Consider the following 27,481-nt stretch of genomic DNA (forward strand, 5'->3'; position numbering starts at 1 on the left):
AAGGATTTCTGAGATGAAAAGTTTGAGAATCTCTAACCTAAGTAATAATCCTGCCTATAACATTTTCTCTAATACTTTCCTCCAAAATATTCAATTGGCTTCATAAAATTTTTCCTGTTTTTACCTACTTAAAATATTTAGTAGTTTCACCTCAACCACAAAATATAGTCTACAGGTCTTAACCTATAATCCAAGTCCTTATGGTCTGTTTTCTGACCTCCTGTCATGCACACAGCTAGGCAAAGTCAAAGCCAAGGCCTAAATAATTCCACCGGTAAAGATACAATGAGCCCTCTTGAGATAGAGACAATTCATTACTTTCATGGTCAGCAAAAGTAACAGTATCTGAAGGTGTCAGCACGTCATGGTTCTTGTCGTACACAACAAAAAATGATGACACCCCCAAAAAGAGGCCAGAGAATGCAACACAAGTTAAGAACATTTCAGTGGTGAGGAGCCAATTCTAGACCACATACACTCACATGGTTTTATGGTGTGCAATTCTATTCTCAAGGGTTCTAGGCAGGAGAACTCAGGAGGCAATAAGAAGCTGCCTATGACAGCCTCCCATCCTATTATGTTCTGGAAAGATCATGAGGCATTCCACAGAGACTCACATTAGCTATGGTTTAAAACTTGGCCTGTATGGCTTATATGGATATGTGCACAACCATCATGGTACCATGGTGGAATCTTTTCCCTATACTTCTATCCACTTTCTTTCTTTATGTATTACATACTTCTATACCAAGTCATTCTCAACTTTTAACATAGAACTTGCTGTCTTGCCTTTGTTCCTGCTGTCATCATAGTAGACTTTATCCTTTCCTTTTCCTTCAATGTTTTATTCAATGATTTTAGGACTCAGGAAAAATTCTACTTCCTCTAAGACATCTGTCTGACCCTCTCAATTAAATATAGTTTCTTTTTTCATTTATAATCTTCCATCAAAATTTATTTATACCTCCCTACCATTGCTTATTTCTTGCCACCTAGTACTTCATATTACTAGTTTCCAAATTCCGTCTACTCTAATTGACTTTAAAACTTCTGAGTAAAGGCACCATGTCTAAGTCAGTTTTATCTTCTATTGGGACTAACACATTTCCTCAGTTATCACATTGCTTAATAAATATTTATTCTGTGAATGAATCAATAATATCTAGGACTCTTAAGATCAATATGAGAGCCACAAGAAATATGAGTAGGTATTCATCCCAGGGAAGGAAGAATTTTTTTAAGTTATTATTGGAAGTTATATTCCAGGGAGATTTTCAGGTCTGAGAAATCATAGCCAAAAACTGACAATTTCATCGTAGGTATATTTTCATCACTAACTGCTACTTGGGTTGCACTAACACATCTAGGTAGATCCCATTCATTTAAACTTAGCTTCACTTATGAATTCTTAGGGGCTGGAAAGCCTTTGAGTTCTCCAACACAGTTTATCTTCTGAAGGACATAGTTTCATTGAGAATGGGCTGGATTACATTTCTCATTTATTATAGCTAGAACAAGAGCGAGGAGAGCTGAATGCATGTGAGAATTATAGGTTCTAGGGCTTCAGAATTGAGATCTGAAGGGAGATTATATTGAAAAACAAAGCAAAATATAAAATATCTGTTATTGTAACTGAGTAAAGGTGTCAATGGGGCAAGTTATACAAAGAAAATGGAATACTTCATCATCTGCATTATTAGACTATGTAGAATTAATTTTTCCCTTCAATGAAACTGATATACCATTTTTCTCTGGCATCACCTAGGAATATAGTAGACCATACCAGATACAGTAGTCCCCCTTTCTCGTGGCTTCATTTTGGCAGTTTCAATCCCCTGAGGTCAACCACCACCTAGAAGCAAATGAACCTCCTTCTGACACATGGCTGGAAGTTCAATAGTAGTCTAACGTCAATCATAATGCCTATGTCATTCACCTCACTTTATCTCATCACACAGGCATTTTATCATTTCACATTGTCACAAGAAGAGTGACTACAGTACAGTAAGACATTTTAAGAGAGACCATATTCACATGACTTTTATTACAGTATACTGTTATAATTTGTCTATTTTATTATTATTATTACTAATCTCTTGCTGTGCCTAATTTATAAATTAAACTTTGTCATAGGTATGCATGTAGAGGAAAAAAACATAGGATATACAGGGTTTGGTACTATCTGCAGTTTCAGGCATCCACTGGGAGTCTGGAATGTACCCCGCCACCCCGCCCCAGATGAGGGACATTACTGTGCATCGCTAGCAATGAGTGAATGATGAATTAAACAGATTGCTAACACATCACTTCTTTTAAATCACAGCTGCTGTGAGTCTTGATGTTCTTAATAAAATACTGTTGTTCAGATTATTGGGCATATGGTCTTTAGGGAAGTATATTCACTTAGTAAGCCTTTATCATATTTTTAAGCTGTTTCAGCAGAATGCTGAGAGGGTATAATGAAGCCTAATAGCCTGAGTATTAATGGCTAGTACTAATAGCTTTTCAGGGTCAGTATGTGATCTTTCAGTTCCAAGCATTATGTTTTTGGTTGCTCAGGTATTTTACTTGTAGAAGTCTCCTGCTGTGTTGACTCCTAACCCCCAAACATGATTCTAAAATGGTACTTTAAATTAATTTCACTATAGCTCCCAGTTTTTAGAACAAATGTAGTGAACTTTTGAAAGATTTGCCTGATTAGATTGTGGCTTATAATTTTGTTACATTTCTTCTTCATGAAACACTTTACTTTATCTGAATAATTTTATGCTGATCTGATCCTGGACTTCAAATGATTTGTTTACTCTTTCATTTCAGTACAATTGATATATAATACATTATATTACCAATGCCTATTATGAGGGTGAAAGAATGCAGATTGAAACAGCAGACATTTCACAGCTAAATATTGTATTTAGCTTTCCACACCTCCCCCATGCCAGCATCTAGTCAAAGAATAGGGGTGGGGTGGAAATAATCTTCTCATCTGCCACATTTCATCCTCTGTCTGTCCCACCCATCTTCCCAAACTTGATTTTCAATTGTATTCTTTTTTCAAAAGTTTTAAAAAGTTTTTATTTTATTTTTGAGAGAGAGAAAGAGAGCACTTGGGGGAGGGGCAGAGAGAGAGGGAGACACAGAATCTGAAGCAGACTCCAGGCTCTGAGCTGTCAGCACAGAGCCCAACTCAGGGCTCGAACCCACGAACCATGAGATCATGAAGAGCCAAAGTTGGACACCCAATGGACTGAGCCACCCAGGCGTCCTGTAAAGCACATTTTAGATAATAAATTTAGCGTACTCAATTACAGTTCCAGATGAGAAACTAAATATCAAGAAACTATTTTTTGAGGGGGTGGGAAGGATATTAAGAAAAATCTAGTCTAATATTCTTTATACTGTGCCATGCTGGGCATACTAATGCTTAATAGATGTTTACTTATAAGTAAATGTTTTATTCCAAGGACTTATTATTTTTCATAAGGTTTGTTTGTACATGAAACATACTCCTATTACAGAAAAATGAGAAACTCACAGGTTGCAAAAATATCATTTTAATGACGTATTTTTCTATTATGTGGATATCCTATGAATTCTTTAAGAGTTCCACTACTGTTCAGAGGGTACCATTTAATATTCCCATTATTTAGAAATATAAAACAATTTCATGGGAAAGTCTCTTTCTATGTATATTTTTATGATAATTTTCCATTTTTCTCTTTGGATTTCTAGTAGTGGACTTACTGTATCAAAACCATGCTCATTTTTATGACTTTCTAGGTTATTTCTCCAGTTGCCTTCCTAAAATGTGTCTCTAGCTTATACTTCTATGAAAGTGAGTTTTTACTTTTACAACACTATTACTGTCATTGGTTATCATTTTTTCTTAAAACAACTCAGTTGACCATGTAACTGCTTTTTGTGGATAAACTCCTATTCATTGTCATCTTTAAACATTTTAGCTCCATTACTTCTTTGTGGAAGTTAAATCATGGACCCAACTACATTCCTATATGGCCCACAAATCCATTAGCTTACATATTATTAGTGAATGTCTACTGTTCTCAGTTCTAAAGCATATAATTATCACCCCGAAAAAAGTTTATCTACCTTTTCCAATGATCAATTTATAGTTCCTTATTATAATTCTAATTTCAGTAATATCCAGAAAATTTCAAAGTTAATTTACAGAAGAGGTAAAGAAAAAAAAAACATGGGAAAAAATAAATATTTCTAAGCAGAAACTTAAGATGCCTCTATACTAAAGTAAAATGGGATCAACACCTCTCGTTTTATTTTCAAGTGATAGGAACAGAAAGTTGCATGGTCTAAATACTAAAAAATAGTAAAATTTTTCATAATTAAACTGAACACACAAAAGACAAATAAAACAGATGCCTGTTGACTATTGAATACACATTAATTATTACTTTATGGCAGCTACGAAGAATGATGATGTGTTCATCAGTAACCTATGTGACAACCTCAACCTGTTTTGTTTCACAGCAGTAATTGAATATTTGTATTGTAAATATATTGATTGCTCAGAGAGTGTAAAGCAGGTCATCTGGGTGGCTCCAGATTGAACAATTGAAACTTCAGACTAAATTCATGGGCTTTACCCCATCTTTATGGGAACAGACCATATATTTTCTCAGTTTGACTTTCTATGAAAGAGTTACCAGCTTTGATAGGCACAATGTAATCTCTGTGAAAATCATATATGGATATTTTTTATCTCTTTTCTTTTTTGTAATCTTTAAATTTCAGAAAATTTCTTATGTACTACCTCACTCTAATACTCATCTACTCAAAAACAGAGTAATTTCTCTTTAAGCCTCATATTCTAGAAATATATCATGCAATCAGTGCATTTTATTGAAGATTACTTCAGAGTGTTTGGCATTTTACTGTAAACTAATAAATTGTTGATTTATCATATCTGCTTTATCAATAATTTATCTTTGTGTTTTCAGATTCTAAGAAAACAAAAACAACTATAGAAGGTATTGGAAATATTTTCTTTCTCTGTCTTATATTTGATGAATCCCCAAATTGCATTTATCCTTCAAGGACTATTGTAGAAGAAAAAAACTACATATAGGATAAGGAGAGAAGGGGAGAGAGAGAAAAAGATCGAGAATGAGAGAAAGTCAAATCTTTTCTGACAATATTGCTATTAGAAATATTTAACAAAATAAAAAATAAATATTGCCTATGTTTACCTTTCACAATAATTGTTTTCAAAGAAATGTTTTCTTGACAAGTAATTGTATAATGTTCAGTATCAAGCATTTATTTTACCAGAAAGCATAAATTCCCTTAATCTTGGATACACCAGCATCAATTAGGAACTGAATGATTACTTTAAGTCTTGAATAGAATCATAACTCATCTGGAAAGTATACCTGTTTCTTTTGTATTTGTTCATATGGGTTTACGTGTTCGCCTGTGTTTAAGAAGTCTGCAAGGTATAAATCACTGAAAATGATTAAACAGTGCAATTCTAAGTCAATTTATTGTCACACAATGTTTTGCACGCAAATTATGGAAACACCTACAGTAATTGCCAGTAATTCAGAGCAACACTGAAATTTAAGGAAAGAGAATGGGAAAGGGGCTGGAAAAATTATAGTCTAGTCCGTATGTTCGGAGAGCAGTTTTATCTTTAAAAGTTTTAAGAGCAATTGTTTTGTTTTGTTTTTTATTTCTTCCAACAGAACAACCCAAGGGAAAAAGTAAGGAAATACATGCAAAGTATATTTGTGTATATGTTTTTTCTCTTTACTATCATTATTGGCCTGCTAATAGACTTGCAGTTTTGAATCTCTTTTTTTGTTTTATGCATGTGAACTCTGTTGGTTGTTTTTCTGTCAGTATGAAAAAGTACACAACCTGAGGGTCAGAGGGACTGAAAACCATGGCAATCATTCTCAAAGTCCATTTCCAAATTCGTACAATCATCTAATAATATTATCCATAGCCGCATAACTAAAAATACAACTTCATTCCATTAACAGAAACTGTGAGTGTAAATATAATTCCTGTAATCTGGTAAATTCTCAGTCCTTAAAAAAGACCAAATAGAATTTATTTTTCAGGCTGGTTTCATAACCTCTTTCTCATTATCTTTCTTCTTGCAATCCATAAATATTTTGGTATGTTCATATTATATATATGACATTTTGTTCTTAACATGATTTACCCTTATAAGCACCTGAGCTCCGTGTAATAGCATTGCTTGAAATCCATCCCTTAGGCAGCATCTACTGCTGCTTTAACACTGTGTTAAAGCTGTTTGCTAACAGTAAAGCCAGATACCTTGAGGTTGTATCTTTTGCAAATATACGCTCTCCTCTGAAGAAATTCTGATATATTGAACAAATGGAAACAAAAAGCCCCAACTTAACCCTACTCGATCAGCTATTAAAAATCATCACATTCCCAGAATGTAGAGCTTTTCAGGATCCCAGTGATATTAAAAAACATCTGTTTTAAAATACATACCATTTTTGAAAATTTTATGTATGTTTTGGTACTGTAAAAGGTTAGGATGCTGAGGCATTCTGTGTCATAAAAATGCTCTAAATGCACTGTGGGATGAATCATGAAATTATAGTGCGACTCAGCCAGGGGGAGCAATCTATCTATAGAGAAGTATGTGTTCCTTCAGTTTCAGATTTATGTGAGTGCACTGCTGCTGATGAGCACGAGCACACGGAAACAGAAACACTGTGTAAACCATTGCACCAGCAGAAAAATGACGGACAACCAAAGATTTGAAAAATGATATTAAATTATATATATACACACACATATATATACACACATATATAACCCTAAGGCCCTCGCTTTATTGCAGTCTATATAATTTAAAAGATCCTGCAGACACACTGTGTCTCCTTGACAATCTCAGGAGCATTGGTAGATTTAATTTAAGAAAAAAATGCCTTCCCAGGCATTCATTTACATCCCAACTGCTTCCTTCTTTGAGAAATTCAGTGGTTTGTGACTTGAGCAGTAATAAGAAAAAGAAAACGAATTTTCCTCTAAACAACTATTAATTATTTCTAAATTAACTTATTTGTTCTGGTTTATCATCTAGACTTGGCTTTTATTGTTGTTAATGTTGTATCTTTTAATTTGTTTGATTTCATTTTTTTGTCTTTAAGATTGTTTATTCAATTACACATCTCTAACCCTATATTCTTATTTTGCTTTTACTTTTCTAGTTGTCACAATTAAGAAGTTTTTTCTTTAGTTAAAAAAAAATCATGATAGGGAAACAGTGAAGAGTACATGGAGCCTTCCTATACATAGTTTTGAAAATTCTCATGATCTATAATTTTTTCAAAAAAAAAGTAAAAAAAAATCAATCATAGATATGATTTGGCAGTTTTATAAATTTATATTTATTAAAAATAATTCAATAGTTACATCCTGAATTATCCCATATAAGTGCTCTCAACAGCATTTTTCCTCATGTTGTTCCAAATTAGCACAGGTATTTTTTGCTTGTATGATGGCTTTCTGATGTTGATTGGAAGGCCCCCTTGTTTTACTTTGAAATTTCACATATCGCCGGGATTGAATTTTGATGCATACCCAGATTACTCCCACTATGTTTTTGATGGTCATCACTTTGCAAATTTCTTAGAAATGTTACATGATTGGTGCTTCGGTCCCACAGTAAATTAAGCAACATATTTAATTACTCCATGTTTTTCAAACAACTTTTGGGAATGTTCTTTAATTTTAGCTAAATCACCTAAGTGTCTGCTTTTTGACTTGTAACACTTGGTCAAGTCATTTGTTTTATTTGTTTTACTGCCTGGATGCAACCTTGTGAGTGGGTAAACTGCTCTTTATACTTAACATGACTACACTCTTGATAAACAAATTATACACTTGAGAAGCTCATGAGATGACCAGAGAGATTTGATGGCACTCTATGTTTCTGAAATACAGTTCTTAGAATTCTTTCAACGTAAACATCTTCCAGTCTCCAAAATGTATTCATTGAATGAAACTTAAGAAATCTTCACATACCTTCTCTTTAAAAAATCCGATAATAATATACCTATGTTAAAACATTTCTTGAAAATCTTCTTTTAAATTAATTTGACAAGCTTGTCAAGGGGAAAAAAAGGATTGCAGATAATAACACTCCATATAAAATTAGTACTTGCACTTTATATAAAATTAGTGCTTATTATAATAGAAATGCCATCTTACTCTTGAGGCCAGAATAACACTTTGCCTCACACAATATTGACAAGAGTGGATTCTTAAAAAGAAACACTATCTAAAAAGGACCCTATATGGAGCATTTGTCCTAAAAACAAGGGGAGTGTGTTTTGCTTTCCACTGAAAATTCAGTCTATTTTGGTGTTCTCAGCAAAGTCTTTGACTTAACCAAACAAATACCTTTTCAATATAAGAACATTTCACCTTCGAAGAGGAAGTCCATATGGAATCTGTCCATCTTTATCTGAAAATTATTTTAAAACAGCTGCAATAATTATCCTTTGTGCTTTTTTATCCCAAATTTATTTGATGTTGATATAATACAATAGGAAATTAATTATTTTCCATCCTTTATGGACCCTATTTAATTTTCTTTGCTTTATTAATCATGAAGAATTGCTCTTATATAGAATATTTTTATGCTGTTCGGTGCAGGAACTCAGTGAGGGAAAGAGAGGAAAGATTTAAATATACAGTCTTAGTCTTTTCATAGCAATTATCAGTTGTTGAGCCCAGCATTAGCACATACATGTTTCTTTGTGTTAAAGCAATTAAATTATGACATATAAAATTGGAATAATAATAATGATGGTAATAATAATAACAATGATAATATTGTTCCTTTCAGAACAGGAAAAGAAAGAAAAACATGTGGAACCAGGTAACTATTTTTAAATTCCTCTATCTTACTTCATATTGTTACTTAATTTGCAACTGAATACTGAATTGCCATAGAATGGCTGGGAATTTTGACTTTTTTTTTTCTTTTCTTTGATACAGCAAAGTCATCAAAGAAGGAACATTCAGGTGAGTTAGTCTGATGTTGCTGGGTTCTTTCTACCCTATATGCAATGTTTATTAATGTTGCAGCCTTATGACAAGAAAGGGTAGGAAATCCTTCCATCCCATAGTCTTTGCAAGTTCTTGACACAGAGTTAGCACCAAAGAAGTTTTTGAAAATTAAAGCCAAATAATTTGTTGCATTCTTGCTACCCAATATATGTCTGTGAGCCAGCAACACCAGGTTGTTAGAAATGCAATATCTCCAGCTCCTTCCTGGACTGACTGAATCAGCATCTGTAGCTTCCTAAGTTCCCCAGTGAATTTTTCAGAGAGTGTTTAGTGTAAAAAACAAAACAAAACAAAAAACCCAAAAAAAACCAATACAAAACAAGAGAAAGACCACTTTCTATAAGTGCATCCAATATTGCTTTACCTGTAAAATATGGAATATTCAATTCCAGCAATTACTCTCTCCCTATTCAAAATGTTACTTAATGACATTTCTTGAGTACTCAGGGGAGCTGCAATAAAAGTAGAGGTAGATTTTGCCCTCAATATATTTACATTCTAATGGGGGAAAATTGAATTGAGAATCAGACAATCAGTAAAACACATATACAAACAATTCTAAAAATGCAGTAAGTATGAATACCAATGGTTTTCTTAAAGGTTTCTAGCATTTAGCCTGCCAATTAGTTATTTCAAAGGAAAATAAATGCAAGTTTCTAAACTTATTTTATTGACTTAATTTTAAAATATTACCTTTTGTTTTTGCCTTCAAATTTCTACTCAAGGAACTTCATTGAGTTTTCGTGTGTGTGTGTGTGTGTGTGTGTGTGCGTGTGGCCATAGATTCATATAATGTCCATTATTTTCTCCTCCCATTTTATTGTATTTGAATGGAAATTGCATGTATTCAGTGCTATGTAAATACCCATACAAATATAGCTCAACTATTTACTAACCTCCAACACAGACCACAGAAAACCCAGGTTCAAAGCTATACTTCTTATTCTTCTAAGTTTGTAAAACTTCCTCAGACAACCCAAATCCATTTAGTTCTTCCTCCAACTAGTTTCCATAGCATCATCTTCTTTCCTTTATAATAGCACTTAATATATGGTCAGAAATTAGAGTGCTTATTTTAATGCCAGGCACACAGTAGGCACTCGATAATGGTTTATTGCATGAAATGAACAACACCAAATAGAATAATCACATTAAAAAATTAAATGGGAATGAGGTTTAAATAATTTCCAAGATGAAATGGTCACATACTTCACCATTTCACATTAATGTTGATATTACTTATCCTTTGGGAAGGAATTGTTTTGTTTACCTTACAGAGAACAGAGTATTAACATTTCCACAAGTAGGCCATAACACATATTCTTATTTATGCACATATGCAGAAAACTAAAATAAAGTATATATCATGTAAATATATAAAATATAAACCTGGAGAAACAGAGAATGACTATGGGTGTAATGAGTTTCAAGAGTTTTAATAGCTAACCATTATTGTCTAATATTAAACTTGACAAAATACAGTAACTTAAATTGCTTGAAATCATTATCTGTTCATTTCAGGGTATGATTACAGTGTAGCAGCTTTGCAGTAATTAGCTGTATTTTAAAAATTGAAACCATTGGATAATTTATCAATTCACTATGTTCTTTTCATATCACTTGAAGTAAAATGCATTGACTTGTATGTAAAAACAATCAGATTCTTAGCTAATTTAAAATGCAAAACAAAATGAATAAGTTGTGAGTGAACATTCTGTGTTGGGAGAAGATATATAAGTATAAAAAATATGTTCATGGCATCTATTTATAATATATAAAAGAAAATGGAACAGTGTTGAATTTTCTCCTTCTCAGACCTGTATTTCCTTAGTTTCCAAGGTTATAATCTTTTAAAAAATTTAAATAACCTTAAAACTATGTTAGAGACAGTGGACTTGTAATTAATTTAGATTTTATTATTTCTTGTCTTTAACAGCTCCAAGTGAAAAGCAAATAAAAGCAAGTATGTTGAATAAAACTTAAAATAACAGAAAGAGCATATTTCACCAGCTTACTAATTTAAGTTTTCTGCTTATAGACAATGCTAATGCTTATTTTTGAAGCTGGCTTACCAAATGTTTCTTGATTTTAATATTTGTTGTGTTGAAATAATATACATAATTATTCAAACTTCCCTTTTCTGTGAATTTATTCTTCTTAAAATTTATTTTCATTTGCAAATGTTAATTTCTCCAGATCATAACTCCTTTTTGAGTGGTTCATAATTTTTGTTTCTTATTTTGCAGAATAAGTGATCTCTTCAGTTTCTTAAACACATCAGACTTAATTTTCCTAACAATTAATCACTTGATCAAACCAACAGGCAACATAATTTGTCTACCAGTGAAAGACATGGTGTCTTGAATGAAATGAAGCCTCCAACAACTTTAACTATCGCTCTTATAAAATCATAATTTCCTTTTAGGGTTTATATCTTCAGATTATGAATATTAACAGATACTATAATATACCATGACATTTGCATCAATAGTAGCTTTCACTCCATGCTTAGGGACAAATGCTGGTGTCTTTGATGGTTTTTCTCAATTGTATGAAGTACTTAACAGATTGTCATTAATGAAAGTTATTTTAGGCATAAGGACATATATTTGATTTCAGAAAAAATGTACTTTAACTTCTCTAAGATTGATATACAGGACTTACTGTCAAACTTAAGTTCTTTGCATGATATAAATATAATTATATTTTTCATTTGGTTTGGAGCTGCATAGGTATGGTATTAATATATGAAACAAATGCATGTTTTATTTAGTGCCAGGATTTTGAGATAAAGTATTTCATTGGTGGATATATCAGAGAAAAATTAGAAATATAATGGAGAGTAACTTGGTGGGCATGTCTTTTAAAAAATTACAGTTGGAAGTGTTTATATAGACATTACAGACTTTGATTGAGAGGTGTAACATGAACCTAAAATTCTATTTATATTTTCATGAAAATTTTTAGTTGAATGTAAAGCTGATTGGAACTCTGTATTATGGAATCTTCAGCATGCTAATACTTAGTCTGTAGAAATGCATAATCAAGAAAATATGTAAAACAAAACTGATAATTTTGCAGCACTGGTAGAGAATGTTAGATTGAAGACTATGCTAAAAATGAACATTTTCTTCCCAGAAAAATGTGACATATAGATAAAAATGTTGATTTGCAATAAAACAGCCCTGTTAAGTTCTGCTATCTATGAGGCACACTATCCAATCAAGTTTTGAAGAGATCAGCATCTTTTGCAGGAAATTAGCAAATTAAGTTGCTAAATCATCTTAGACCCAATATAAAAGTTTCAAAAGAATTAATACTCAACTCTTCATACAGTTGAAAAATTTAGACTTGACAGGGGCATTATCGCTCAATACAAAAATTAATTACAGATAATTCATAAATTGCTTAAATTCTCTACTAACAGTGTGACCATCCATTTATTCAACTAAGAGTTGCTTTTCGGTCTTGAAACCATACAACAGAAGAATTTTTACACATCTGCTATGCACAGTAAGCCATTACTTTATTGTAGGCAATAACTTTATTGCCTAAGGTAAAGATTGCTCTTCATTACAAATACTCTTGAAAATTCCTCATATAATATGGTGCACATAGTTTTTTGTATATAACCTAAACATTTGGGATATGATTTATGATATCCTCAGTTATGAGAGCAAATGAGAGTGAGATGTATAGTTTAATTAACATAAATTAAATATTTGTGTGATACAGTTGCTTGGTGTTGAATTAAAAAGGAGAGGTGAGATTGACAGGGTTAGTGCAAGTCCATCAAAAAATAAAAGGTAGTTGGTCATTAACTCTTCATTCCAGGAAATAACCAGAATGTTGGTTGAATTTGTGGTGTGGAAATATTTGTTCTAGGTGCCGGAGGAAATCAAAATCACTGTAGGAAAAATACTGGAGGACACAGACAAACTCGGGAGCTCTCTTAGTTCATGGTGGAGGTCGTCATTGTACCATGAACTTGAAGGAAACAAAATATTTCAAATTCTAGAAGGTAGCACTATGGAGGGGCACTTAATACCTCTCTATATAAAGTTATGTGTCAGGGGTTATGTGGGTAGAAGAAGACTGTCTTGGACTTAGCAGGCATGCCAAACCTAGATTTACAATTTCTGCAAGTCAACACAAATTCTTTTATCATAGGACATACAAAAATGCTTGAACACACCCAATTCCCTTCTCTGTAGTCCATTGTAGCTGCTTTCCCACACGCTGGAGAGCAACATAGGAGTTGACAGTATGATTAGCCATTTCCAAACAGGAAAAGATCCAAATAAGTAGATTTTTAAGCACTAGGTCATTTCAGGTCTTTAATGTTCTCCTTGGTGAATCTTCAAGAGGAAATGCAGTACACAGTGCTTAGCAACTATATTTGACCACATCATATCCTTTTTTTCCCTCCAAGAACACTTCAGTGACCAATGTGCCTCAAGACCTTGGAAACACATCTATATATTACTTCCTTCTTCGTATCAAGGACCACAGGGCTCTGATCATGTATTCTGTGTGCATGTTCTTCCAGCCTCTAGTCAATCTGAATTTTGAGCAAAAAAGGCTCCAAAGTCCAGTCATTTTTAATTTTTTTAAATAATTTTAATTGAAATGTCAGTAGTCATGCATTTTTCTTCCTTTGATCTTAGCACTGCATTTGACTTGTGTATGCTCAGCCACCAAGCCTAACTGTCTTTATTACCTTAACTACACTTCAATACCTAAATGTGTGAATCAGATGATTATCGCTTGATCTACTAATACATGTCAAGATTCTTCAGGAGAAACCAATACACAGAATTTAAAAGTAAAGTTCCTTTGGGGCACCTGACTGGCTCAGTCAGTGGAGCATGTGACTTTTGACTTTGGGGGTATGAGTTTGAGCTCCACATTGGGTGTAGAAATTGCTTTTAAAAAAGGGGGGGATGGGGCGCCTGGGTGGCGCAGTCGGTTGAGCGTCCGACTTCAGCCAGGTCACGATCTCGCGGTCTGTGAGTTCGAGCCCCGCGTCGGGCTCTGGGCTGACGGCTCAGAGCCCGGAGCCTGCTTCCGGTTCTGTGTCTCCTTCTCTCTCTGCCCCTCCCCCCTTCATGCTCTGTGTCTGTCTCAAAAATAAATAAACGTTAAAAAAAAATTTAAAAAAAAAAAAAGGGGGGAAAAGTCCATTTTGAATCCATTAGGTGTATACTATTAGAAGAGTACTTGGGGACAATTTACATTAGTTAGAAAAGTGGCATGGCTTTTGGGAATCAGTTACCTACTCTGTAATGGAAGTTACTGGGGGAAAATATCTATGGACCTGAACAATAGCTCTGATGTCAATAGGGTGTGTCTAGAACACAGACTGCATGACATGTATGACCATATATGTCAATTGGTGAAGACAGTCTTCATATTCATATTCATATTCATATTCATATTCATATGAATAATTATTATTAGCACTTCCTTTCACTTGCTCAATTTTGATAATAAATTATAATATCACAACTCAAATTACAGACAAGGCTGACTGAATAAATTCAAAATAGTACTAATACAATACTAACAAAATACAAGCTACACACTTGGAAACGATATTTGTAGCACACATAAGTAACAAGAAGTGAGTAGCAAAAATTAAATAACTCTGAAAATGAATACAAGACATTGATAGAACAGTGGACAGAAAAAAATGGGTAAAAAGATATAAGTAAGCATCAAAAAAAGCCCACAAATGTTTTATAAGCATATCAAAAGATGTTTAGTCTCTTAGCATAATGGAATTTTAATTAGAAGCACAATGGGATACTATTGGACATGTGCCAGATTGACCAAAAAAGAGGAAAATTATTATTCTGGGAATGGTAATCATATGAAGCAATGGAAATTCACCATACACTGTTGGTATGAATGTAAAATTTGGGGGAACATTGTGGCATTTATCTGGAAAAATTAAACATGAGAAAATGCTATGAGCTATTGATTTCACTTCTAAGAAAATTCTTCAACATGTGCACCAGGAGACATGTGTGGGAATGTTTAAAGCAGGATTATTTATAACAGCACAAAAATCAGACATGACCTAATGTCCATTGGCAGAAGGATGAATATATAATTATTAGAATGTACATATAGTGGAATACTGTACAGCAGTTAAAATTAATCAGCCACAGCTACTCATGTCAACATGGCTTCCATAAAAAGTTAAACAACGATTTTGAAGCAGTGCCAAAAATGAAAACTAGTTAAGGGTACTCCATAGGCAGGATCTAGGGCAGAGGTTTAAGAATACACAGAAGCAAAGCAAAGAAGTGATTTAATTGGCTGTAACTTAAATGTTTGCCTGGTTTGGGAAGGTTTAGTTATTTGGATGTCATGATAGTTGCTCTTGAGTTTTAGTTTCTCAGATTCCAGAAAAATCTAGAAGACTCTGGCTTTGGTTTGTTTCTATAAGCCACCAAAATCGCTAGAGCTACCCCAGTCTAAGAGCCTCTGTATGTGACTATTTTAACACTGCATCTCAACATGATGTTTTGAAAGAAGCAAATTACAAGAATTAAACAATATAAATCAATATTTATAAAGTTATCTCACTAAACAATATAGTTCAATCTATGAAAAATGGTCTTGTCTTTGTTTAGAGATAAGTACATGTAATAAACAACTGAGTTAAAAAATAAGAAAATGATTAATATAAAATTTAGGACAATAATAATTCTGAGATGAAGGAAAAAGCATGAGGTAGTGGAATGAGTAAGAGGTTTCAAAAGCTTTGGTGATATTTTATTTCTTAAGCTTGCTGGATGTTACAAAGGTATGCATTTTTTATTACCATTCATTAAAGTGCGCACATATGTTATATGCTTTTGTATCTTTCATTTATATAATATTTTTCATAATTAGTCAGGTTTTAAAAAAACAGAGTGAGAAAACAGAATTGGTGACACTGTCACAACTCCCTGGAGGCTGTGATGGACCACAGAGAGAGGAGGCAGCTGAGGTGGGAGGTGTATAGAAGTGAAGGATGTGGTTGTCTGCAGTTATAAAGAGTGACATATTATGTTTCTGAACTGATGTGAAAGTGTCATTGAGGTGGAAAACTGATGAGGTAGCAGATAGAAGCAATATTTGCAAGAAAAAGACCTTGACTTGGCAGAAGGAGAAGGGAGGCAGGATGGACTGGTATTAAATTGGGGTGGGGACCCATCATCCTTTGGGATTGAAAGGAAAACAAATGGTGCAGGTACGTGCTGGTGAGGTGGTGAAAACAGGAGGTAGTGTAGTCTGCTTTTATTTTCTCCCTGAATTTCTCAACAGCAGCTTGCCTCTACACTGCAGGATATTGGAAGTTTGAGGAGGGGAGAGAAGGCATGAACCAGTTGTCTAGAATGGGAAAACAATTTCCGTAGGTCTGTGCTAGTATTGCTGATCAGTGCTGAACACTCCCCTTAACTACTGAAATGTGACAACTCAAGTAAGACCTGAAGCAGGAGGAGGGCCTTCCTCAAGTTTGGATGGCTGCTCAGGTGGCAGACATAAAGTAGTTTTGTGTTTTGAAGGTGTCATGGGCTCAATTGCGTCACTGCAAAGGATATCCTAAAGTCCTAAGTCGGTACCTATGAGTGTGATTGAATCAAGTTACGATGAGGTCATACGGATTAGAGTGGGCCCTGAATCCAATGACTGGTGTCTTTAGAAGGAGAGGAAGATTTGGAGATGCACAAATTCATACAGAGGGAGGAGAATCATATGAACAGAAAAGGAGGAATTGGGGTGAGGCAGCTATAAATCAGTAAATGCCAAGGACTGCCAATAACCACCAGAAGCTAGCAAGGGGCAAGGAAGGATTATTTCTATGAGAGTTCCAAGATGGCTTCAGAGTATGGCCCTGACAGCACCTTAATTTTGGACTTCTTGCCTCCAGAACTTTGAAAGAATAAATTTCTGATGTTTTTAGCCACCGAACAGTTTAAAAGCAGCCTGAGAAATTACTGATAACTGTAAAAGCAGATCACTGAGTGAATGATTAACAATGGCTCATTTAAATATTGATAAGACTAATGAGCAGGAGCAGTGAAAAAGGGGTAAGGTCAAGAGAACAAAAGTATTGATGGAGTCAGATACTATTTGGAAAAGGTTCTTTTTAAAAAATTTTTTAATGTTTATTTTTGAGAGAGAGCGACAGCGTGTGAACAGGGGAGAGGCAGAGAGAGAAGGAGACACAGAATCTGAAGCAGGCTCCAAGCTCTGAGCTGTTAGCACAGAGCCTGATTCAGGGCTTGAACTTATGAACTGCCAGATCGTGACCTGAGCTGAATTCGGATGCTTCACTGACTGAGCCACCCAGGTGCCCTTATTTGGAAAAGATTCTTGAGTAAGTGAGCTGTAAAATGAAGAATGGTGCCAGAGAATAGGATTTGGGGGATCAAAGTTTTGCAAGCAAAGTCCAAGAGTATGTTGGTAGGTGGCAGGAATCTTGTTTTAAGTGAGGAGGTCAAGGAAATGAGAGATAAAGCATACATATGAACTGTGTGTATGACTCCCAATCCTAGTTAAATATTAGAGTACCTTGGAAAGCTTCCAAATATATGAATACCCAGGGCTCCTTTCAGATTCATTAACTCAGAATCTCAAAGCTTTCAAAACTCTATAGCTCACCATAGACCTACTACATCTGACACCCATAGACTTGTAATAGCCCCCAACTTATTCTAATGCTCAACCGTGATTGAGAGTGGTTCTTAATGAAATCTCACAATAGTAGAGGAAGACAACTATGTGCAAAAATACTCAATGAGGGATGGTGCTAGAGTATAAGGTCAATAATGACAATAAGAGGAGGGATCAAGCCAGGTAGGAACTGATAGTGTACACTTCAAAGGAAATGAGATTTACGGAAAGCCAGGAGATAACAACCACTGAGAAATAATAGACACTTTGGTATGTAAGGGTTGGGAAAACAAACATTCTCCATTTTAGAAGTCTGCTTGCAGAGTTGCAGAGGCCTTAGGGAGCTAGGGGGTGGTTAAAAGAAGACAGCAAAGCTCATGTTCTGAATAGAGGCTGAGGATACTGGTGCATATACTGTAGTGGAGAGTTGGAAGGACTTTGGTAAGGATCTGTTTTTAGGAGAAATGTGAACTCTGTTTTCTGCCGGAAGCCTAGGTTCATGGTGGTAACTGAGGTAAACACAAATGGGGATCACAGAAGGATTCAGCTTGATGGTCTCTTAGGAGATATTTGGTAATCAGTTTCCAAACTATGGTCTGGACCAAAGGCATAAGCATGACCTGGGAAATGATTAGAAATGTAAATTCTCAGGACATGCCCTAGACTCTTTGAATCACAAACCATCTGGGCTGTGTCTGCGTTTTAACAGCCCACGGGGTGACTCAGATGCATGCTGAAGTTTGAGAACCACTAGTGTAAAGTCTTTATCTGGAAGGTGTACAACAGCCAGGGGTCTGCATAGTCCTGGAGCTCAGGGTCTTAAGACAGCCTGGAAGAGGTTATTTACATGACTTCTTGCATAGGCTCAAATTGCAAAGCTCATGATATCTAATATGGTAGAATTAAAGCCTGAACATGATGTGAAGGCCTCTTCTGACATCTGATCTTTCTCACAGCCCAAGGTCTATGGCATAAGGATGGAGGGAGAGGGGGCATGAAGAGTCCTGTTGTGTGGTTGTTCCTAGAGCTCAGCTGCTGAGTGCATATGAGTGAGGGGGATACATACAGATACTAATGAAAATAAAAGTAAACATAAAAATACAGGTGGCCAAGGAGAACAACATCAAAAAATAAAAAGTCAGTAAAATGAATAAATATTTGTAAATATTCACCAGTTCATTGTTATTTTTGTTATTTTCCTATAGACTGGAGAAAGTTCTTTCAATTAGCTATGATTCGAGGTCCAAAATTTTGTACTAGGACCAGCATTTCAGATTATGTCTTCCAGACAGCTCTCTTATATTCCACACCAGATAAACTACATGAGAAATCACAGGAGGCCACTTTGGCCTTTAAAAAATTTTCTCTCTCTCCAAGCAATATTCAAATGGAATTTTCCATAATATTACAGCTAATCTTTTATAATATAGAGCTAATTGATTGAGATCAAATACTGCTTGCCATCCCCATAATTAAAGGCTAAGTGAAAAAGTCCTCTTCCACACAACTCACACATCATTTTACATTTGAATATAAACTAATTAGTATTCCAGTGTATTTTGTGAAATAAGCCACCTTGTTTTATGGCCACTACTTACATAGGCATTAAAATTTAATACGGCAGAGCAGTATGTGGGAGAGATAAGAGAGTTCATTACTTTAAAAATATGTAAGTACTTTATAGAGTGGCTCTTCTTTGCTGCTTGCTTTGCTCTCAGGCGCCACACATATTTTATCTTTTGGGCACTTTTAGTCTTGTCTGACTTACAATACCATAAGATATCGACCTGGCATCTCTGATATCCATTTCTCATTCTTTAATATCTGAATTTGCAGAAACTGAACGAGCCAAAGAAGAGGCTGGTGCTGCCTCAACTAAAAAAGGTAAATGCAGCTTGAAGAAAAAGATGTCATGGCTATAGCTTATTTCTGCTAAGGTTCCTAACTTAATGTATTGTTCGGTGCTTATAAAAGAGGTCTAATTTATTGATTTTGCTATTTCATTGACACAGAAACAAACCCACTTTGCATAAGATTTATGGTATCCATGTTAACAAGGCTTTTGTGTTCAGTGTTCTAGTGCCAATGGTTTCACTTCTTTAAGGTCATAAACTAAAATGAGTAATTATAGTCTACTTGCAAGTTAGTTTTCAAAAAATTGAAGAAATGCTGCTATTCAAGCTGAACAGGATCCCAATCATCTGGAGAGTATTCAAGTACAATATACTGCCTTAGGAAGACAGGGCTTGAACAAATGAAATATGGACTAGTAGAGCTTATGTGAACAATGTTCACTTTGTGCTTGCATAATATTAAATTAGAAAATATTAAATTGAAATGCTCACTTGGGGATATTTTGCTCTAAAAAATATTGGGAAGGTAGGGATTTAAGTTTTCAAAGTTATTTCTCTTGTCATATCTAATCAGAGGCCTACATATATGAATTTTGATGCCTTTTAGGAGACATTTAAATAACATGTTTATTTTTATTTTTTTTTAATGTTTATTTATTTTTGAGACAGAGAGAGACAGAGCATGAATGGGGGAGGGTCAGAGAGAGGGAGACACAGAATCTGAAACAGGCTCCAGGCTCTGAGCTGTCAGCACAGTGCCCGATGCAGGGCTTGAACTCACAGACCGCGAGATCATGACCTGAGCTTAAGTCGGCTGCTTAACCGACTGAGCCACCCAGGCGCCCCTAAACAACATGTTTAAAACAGTAATATACATTAAAAGTAATCATCATGATGAAAAGTTTTACATATTCCCTATTCAAAATAATCTGGAACAATTCTACAATTTGTGACTCTTCTTTACAAATAGAAATGAAGTCAGCAATATATCCAATGTTTTCAGAAGTATCTCAAGAGACAATTTAACAACCTTATACTTAACATACACTCACACACACACGCACACACACAAACCTACACACATACCATTTCACACATACTTCCCTAAAACAACATCACCTTTTACTCCTAAAACACTCTCTATTGCATATGCTTTATAAAGAGAATATATATCAGCGCTCTAGGAAGACATAAAATGTAAATAACACATATCCACGTTCTCAATACCAAGTAATTTATATATGTATAATATTATATATGTGAATATAAATATATATTATATATATGAATATAAATGAATACATGGATATAAATTAATATAATATACATTTATATATTAGTTAATAAACCATAATATAAATTACTATATTTAATTAATATATAAATTAATGTATAAATTAGTATACATATGTATGTCTAAGACAAAAATTAGATAAAGAATACTTTAAGAAAAGATATAAATTTTTGTAAAGTAATAATTAGAAGCTAGAGTTACTGAAATTAATGGATGCCTTCTCTTAAATACAGTTCTATTTATTATTCTAAATTTACCACACATAGGAATAAAATGTTTCCTAATTATATCTTTTTCTAATAACCTAAACTATTTTTGATAAGTGATTGAAGTAAATTTAGCTCAGTATCAATGTGTCCTAAGCGATAGAGTCATAAATCATCGAAGTCACTTTAATGTATCTCATTCTTTTGTGGTGTCTTATTTTCAAATCAGTTTTCCTTGTTGGCATTAAGTGGAATGTGGGTAATACTTGCTTGTTTCAGAAAGGATGATGCCATGGTATCATGAAAAGGCTGAAGGTCTATAGATTCAGGAAAAGTCATTAATATAGGGAAGGGTACAAGTGTACATGGGTCCAGGAAGTGAATATGACACCAGCATATGGATATGTGTTAAAAGCAAGAACAAAAGCAAGGCAAAGTTGTGGTTCAGAATTGGTAGCCAAGAGTGAGGCTAATGGGGTGTCCAAGTACCGGTATTTGGGTTTCATTTGGAATTAGATTTCAAATATAGAGCCTTAGGAAATTCCTCATTATGAAAGGCAGCCTGGAGACAGAGTTAAGAAGAGATTTGAGGCACCTGGGTGGCTCAGTCGGTTAAGTGTCCGACTTCGGCTCAGGTCATCATTTCACAGGTGATGGGTTCGAGCCCCATGTGTGGCTCTCTGCTGACAGCTGAGAGCCTAGACCCCGGTTCGGATTCTGTGTCTCCCTCTCTCTCTTCCCTTCCTCCTCTCATGCTCTCTCTCTGTCTCTGAAAAATAAATAAAAATGTTTAAAAAACTAAAAAATAAACTAAAAAAAACAAGGAAAGATTCAACTACTTGGAGGTTGAGCCCTGCACAGACTCTCAATTACTTGGAGCCTGGATATTTAGGATAGAAATACAAACACACATAGTTTGAGTCCAATCAGATCAAATTGGAGTGAACAAAGATACTTAACTGGGACTGAACCATCACTTTGTTAATTCACTGGGAACTTCAACCAAAAATGGTCCCTGAGTTTATAGTATGGCCAAACATTTCGGTTGGGGTTAAGTAGACCTGATTGCTAGACTTAGAGTGAAATGAAAAAAAAGAACTAATCTTTTTATGAAAATAAACTATTGGCACCAATTACTTTGCTTCTAGTAAATATTAGGTCTCATGCCTCAATTCTTAAATATGATTCTGCACATCGGGTTTGCCTGCAACCACAGCACGGCAGAAGCAAGTGATCCTTCCAAAGCTCTCATAAATAAATGGAAATTCAGGTAGTGCTTTTCCAATTTAACAACTTACAAAAAGTAGAAGTCAACATATACTTCATTCGTCAACTAGTTTTTCTGTCCCCTACACCCTCACTGACAATCAGCCACACAAAACAATAGATACTGTTTCATCATGGATTTAGCCCCTAATCTCCACAACAGTTAGCATATTTTACAAGATGTTCAACTTGTAGTCTTTTCAAAAATAAGTAGAATAAGAAAATTATGTAAGGGTTATTTTCGTTTTCAAAACTTTGGAAATTGTTTTTCTGCATTGAGGTTTGAACTAGGAACCGTATATGCAATCAATGTTAGGTGGAAATTACTAATTTTGCAATTGTTTTAAAATTTTCACAGTTAAAAAAAGATTATTTTAAATTAATTGCAATGTGCCAATTTATATATCTAGTATAAATTGTTTGATCTTAAGCCAGATTTTAAGTCATATTTTCTTTGGGGATATATATATATATATATATGGTCATCAATATATCATCTTACCAACTTAAATTTGTTTTGCAGTATTCAAATCATTTTTACTTTCATTTGACACATATTTATGGTTTACACACTGTATACAGAATTAAGGGAAAATGTAGATGTTAATCTTGTTATTGAACAACTTAAAATACTGAAAAATAGGAATTTAAGTTGTTTAAACCTCATTTTTTGCTATCACATAAAAGTTTTCTACGTAATTATAGTTTATGGTTTAAAGCCAACAGGGTAAGAAATAAATACAGATAGATTTCCATAGGAGTTTAAAAATGATTTGTACCTGGGGTAAAGCAAAGATTTACTACCTAAGATGACTTTAGAGTTAAGTCTTAAATAACAGATAGAATTTTGTTATGTAATCATTAGTTCAAAGGGTAACCTGGGTACAGGTAAAATAACAAGGCAGTGGTGGGAAATTTCAGGATGTATATGAGGAATGGCAAGAGAGTTACAGATATGGCATGAATTAATACAGCCTGGGCTAATAATGCTATAAAGAGGCCTGATTTTAAAATTGGACTCCATTCCATGAGCAACATGGAGTTAATGAAAATTTTAAGTTTAGGAATAACATTCAGACATTTGCTTTAGGAGGAGGTAGGGTAGGTAGGATGCAATAATGTAGGTGACATGTATTAAGACCTGGTATTAATTATGAGATTGCAAAGGAGGGATATTAATAGAATTTGACAACTTACTAGCTTTGGGAGGGAAAAAAGAAATGATTTAATGACAATAAGTTTTCAGACTGGGTGCTAGAAGAATATTACTGATATTCTTATAAAAATTAAGAAGGAAGATGAGAAGTAGTTTGGGGAGGGAAGGCAAGATTTATTTTAGACATATTAAAGTGCTGGCCGCACATGCAAGTGACTTCCCATAGGTGGTTCCAAATATAATACTAGAATTTCAGACAATTGCAAGACTGTAGATATAGAGGTGGGTGTCTTCTGCATGGGATTACCGGTGGAAACAGTTAAGAGTCCATGAGCTTGTCAGGAAGAGACGGCCTAGAGTGAGAACAGGGCTGGTGTGGAGTGTTAGGGAACATTGACATTTGGAAGAAGGAGGGCAAGGAAAGTCAAAGAAAAAAAAAAAGGACAGAAAAAAGTGACTAGAAAGATGAGGCTAAAGAAAAATAGATGTAATTATGTATAATGTCATAGTCACCACAGGAGAATAAACCATTTTAGTGACAAGGTGGAGGTCACCAAGTCATTGCCAAGCAGATAATTATTGATTTTTAAAATAGAATTTTTGGGGCACCTGGGTGGTTCAGTCAGTTGAGCATCTGACTCTTGATTTCGGCTCAGATCATGATCCCAAGGCTGCGGGATTGAGCCCTGTGTTGGACTCCATCCTGAGAGTGGAGCCTGCCTAAGGTTCTCTGTCTCTCTCTGTCTGTCTCCCCTTCCCTCTACCCCTCTCACCCACTCATGTGTGCTCTCTCTCTCTTGAAATAGAAAATAATAATAAAATAGAATAAAATAAAATAAACACATTTTTAGGGGAATGGCACACTTGAAAGCTAAAGAAGGACAAATTGAGGGAAGAGGTAATGAAACATACAGGCAATCATGCTGAAGAAAATGGCTTGGAATAAAAGGAGAAATAGGTTAGTAGCTTGGTGTTCTTGTTTAATTTAGAGCCATCTCCCCTTTAATCTCAGAGGTAAAGTGTTTATTGTTCTTGTCAAGACAAGCTTCTCCAGTTGTGTCCCCTTTAATCAGTCACCCATGCATTTTTGTGGTATCATAATCTTTCCCATTATTGATTTTGTTTTGGAAATAGTATTCTCAATTTCAAAACTCCTTTCTTGGTTAATATTTCCCTCTCTGCCATTTTGTCTCCTCCACATTTTATCCAGTCTTCTGGACACTGGAATGCTAGCACCCCTTCCGAGCTCCCGCAAGGATGAGGCTTCTGTCTCTACTGTGCCACTGATGTTCTGGATAATGCTGATGATTTTATCATTGCTAAACCAAAGGAGCCATTCGGCACTCACATAATAGGCTTCTCAGTTTTATTTACCATTTTATCTCTTCTCTAAGCTTCTCTTTTGTTGGCTTATCATGAGAACATAGCCTCCTGGTTCTCCCCCATATCCTCTGACCTTTATTTGTGACTCGTGTCTCTTTTTTCTTTGCTGACCCTTCAATTATTGATGTTCCCAGATTCCATTATTAATCCTCTGAACTTTTCATTTTATATTGTCTCTTTGTGAGATATGTCCACTTCCAAGGTTGAAATTCTGCCCTATATCCTGAAGATTCCCAGTTGTATGTTGCCACTTCAGGACTTCTCTGTGAAAAGGTTTTTTCCCTCAAATTTCAAACTTATATGTTCAAATGTCCAACAAACACCTTCAAATATAACCTGTTTTAAACTAAATTCCTCGTATCTCCTTCCCAACTTGCTTTTCATTATCATTGGTGAAAATACAATCTCTCTTCACTTCACTGGAAAACGGGGGGTGATTTTTTATCTTTCTTTACTTCATCTTATTAATCTCCAAGTGCTGCTGATTTTATCTCCTTAATATTTCTTGAACGTATTCCCCTTAATCATAACTGTGACTTTCATCTTAATTTAAGCCTTCACTATCTTTTGCTTGAACCACTGTAATGAACTCACTACTGCCCTTAGGCTCTTTATTTTTATTTCACTAATATTCATTTTACCAGAATTTCCCCATAGTCATAGTAAGTTATTAAAGTTATAAAACTGAACAAGTCATTCAATTTAAAACTGTCTTTTTCCAAGTTGACTATGAAATAAAGTCCAACCTTGTTAAAATGACATAAATCCCTCAAGATCTGACCCTTATATTCCTTCTCAACTTCATTTTCAGGTATTCCCTGCTTTGGATGCTACAACAAATACCATATTGCTCATAATTCCAAATTCAGGAATATGATGTAAAATTCAGGAAACATGGTAGAAGGAAAGGATGGTCTTGTGAATACATTAATTAGTTAGCATCATTTGAGAATTGATGAGAAGCCTCTCTTTCCTGTCTCTCCACTATAACATATATCCAAGGACCTTTGTACCCAAGATGTAAGACTTTTTATTCCACAATTAATGATTTGTTCCGTTGTTTCAGTCAGTGACATCTCTATGCACTACCTTTAAAATCTGATCAACCCTTGGGCAGATAACATTGCATTCTTATATCCTTGAAAATAATGGTTTATCATGCTAAGGCTGTAGGTCTACATCCCTGAAGTAATGTATAAATGTCATGTGGGGGACTTTTCAAACTATAAATACTTTCCCACCACTCCTCACTTTTTTACCAAGATTCTAATGTATCCCATCTCCAAGTAAACTTCATTGCCTATGTACAAGCCCTTACTGCTAATGGGAACACATCAGAGCCTTAAGAGTGATTAAGGTCAAGAAAGGAGAGATTAAATTGTACTGGAGAAGTGGATCCCTGAAGGAAATTGAAGGGGAGAATAATGAAGTAAAAGCCTGCAGCTACAGGAAAGTAACTTCTCCATCTCATATTTTAGCTCAGGACTATTCCTAATTCAGGCATTACTTTCTAAGAGTGTTAGTTGCTTTGTTTCCTTTATATTAGTTGGGATCTCTGAAGAAGTGCAATATAAATCTACTTTTCACCCTAAAGTAAACCCTTCCAAATGTAGAGCAAAGAGAATTTCTCTCAGGACCAAAGGAGATTTCAGGTACCCTGTAGCACAGAAAAAGAAATTGATTAAGGTCTTCTTTTGATTCCAGGAAGTTAGAAAATCCACTTACTTAGATGAGCTATTTATTTCTAAAGTTTACTCTCCATAGGATTAGGCTTGATGAATTTTACATCAGAAGTAGAAGTGAAAGGATCATCATTTCATGCAAAATGTGTTATTTTCTGTACAGATAATCAATATTTTCAGTGACCTTTTCTGAGTAACAAAAAACTGCTATAAAGGGGACTATCCTCCTTTATTTAATATGAATGCAGAACCCATCATTGGAAAGAAAACTTGTTTTTTTTGTGTAAATCACAAATTGTTTACTTAGAGATATTTACTTTTCAAGGGATTAAAATAAAATAAGCTGAAAACTACATATTTGCTATACAATATTTATAATGAGTCTTCTGAACAAAATAATTGTGAATAAGACTATATAGCCATGGGCTTTTTTTTTAATTTTTTTAACGTTTTATTCATTTTTGAGACAGAGAGAGACAGAGCATGAACGGGGGAGGGTCAGAAAGAGGGAGACACAGAATCTGAAACAGGCTCCAGGCTCTGAGCTGTCAGCACAGAGCCCGACGCGGGGCTCGAACTCACGGACCACGATATCATGACCTGAGCCGAAGTCGGACACTTAACTGACTGAGCCACCCAGGCGCCCCGCCATGGGCTTTATTATAATTACTAATTATCAGTGTTTCATTTCCACTAATGTACCACACATTTTACTAGCTCCTTTATGTAAATAAAGTAAATTCTGACTCTAGTTTGGAATTCAAGGCCTTCTATAATTGGCCCTATCTTCTATTTTTAGATTATTCCATATCTACTTTGGGGAAACCTCTGCTTCAGATTAATTTGTTCACTTTCCTCTATGCATACCTAAG

The 27,481-nt window shown here is 34.7% G+C and overlaps 1 protein-coding gene across 1 annotated transcript in view; it reads left to right on the plus strand.

Moving 5' to 3' along the window:
• TRDN (triadin) overlaps positions 1 to 27,481 on the plus strand; it is a 496,354-nt gene that overhangs the window by 386,855 nt on the left and 82,018 nt on the right. The window contains 6 exon segments of the mRNA XM_047103003.1: positions 4,977 to 5,006; positions 5,721 to 5,738; positions 8,876 to 8,908; positions 9,028 to 9,054; positions 11,036 to 11,062; positions 19,606 to 19,653. Of these exon segments, the coding sequence (XP_046958959.1) occupies positions 4,977 to 5,006; positions 5,721 to 5,738; positions 8,876 to 8,908; positions 9,028 to 9,054; positions 11,036 to 11,062; positions 19,606 to 19,653 (183 nt within the window).

This window comes from Lynx rufus, unplaced genomic scaffold (assembly GCF_022079265.1).
Source record: "Lynx rufus isolate CCGP_SWC_20201006 ecotype Redwood Valley unplaced genomic scaffold, mLynRuf1.p SCAF_6, whole genome shotgun sequence".
Classification (NCBI taxonomy): Eukaryota; Metazoa; Chordata; class Mammalia; order Carnivora; family Felidae; genus Lynx; species Lynx rufus.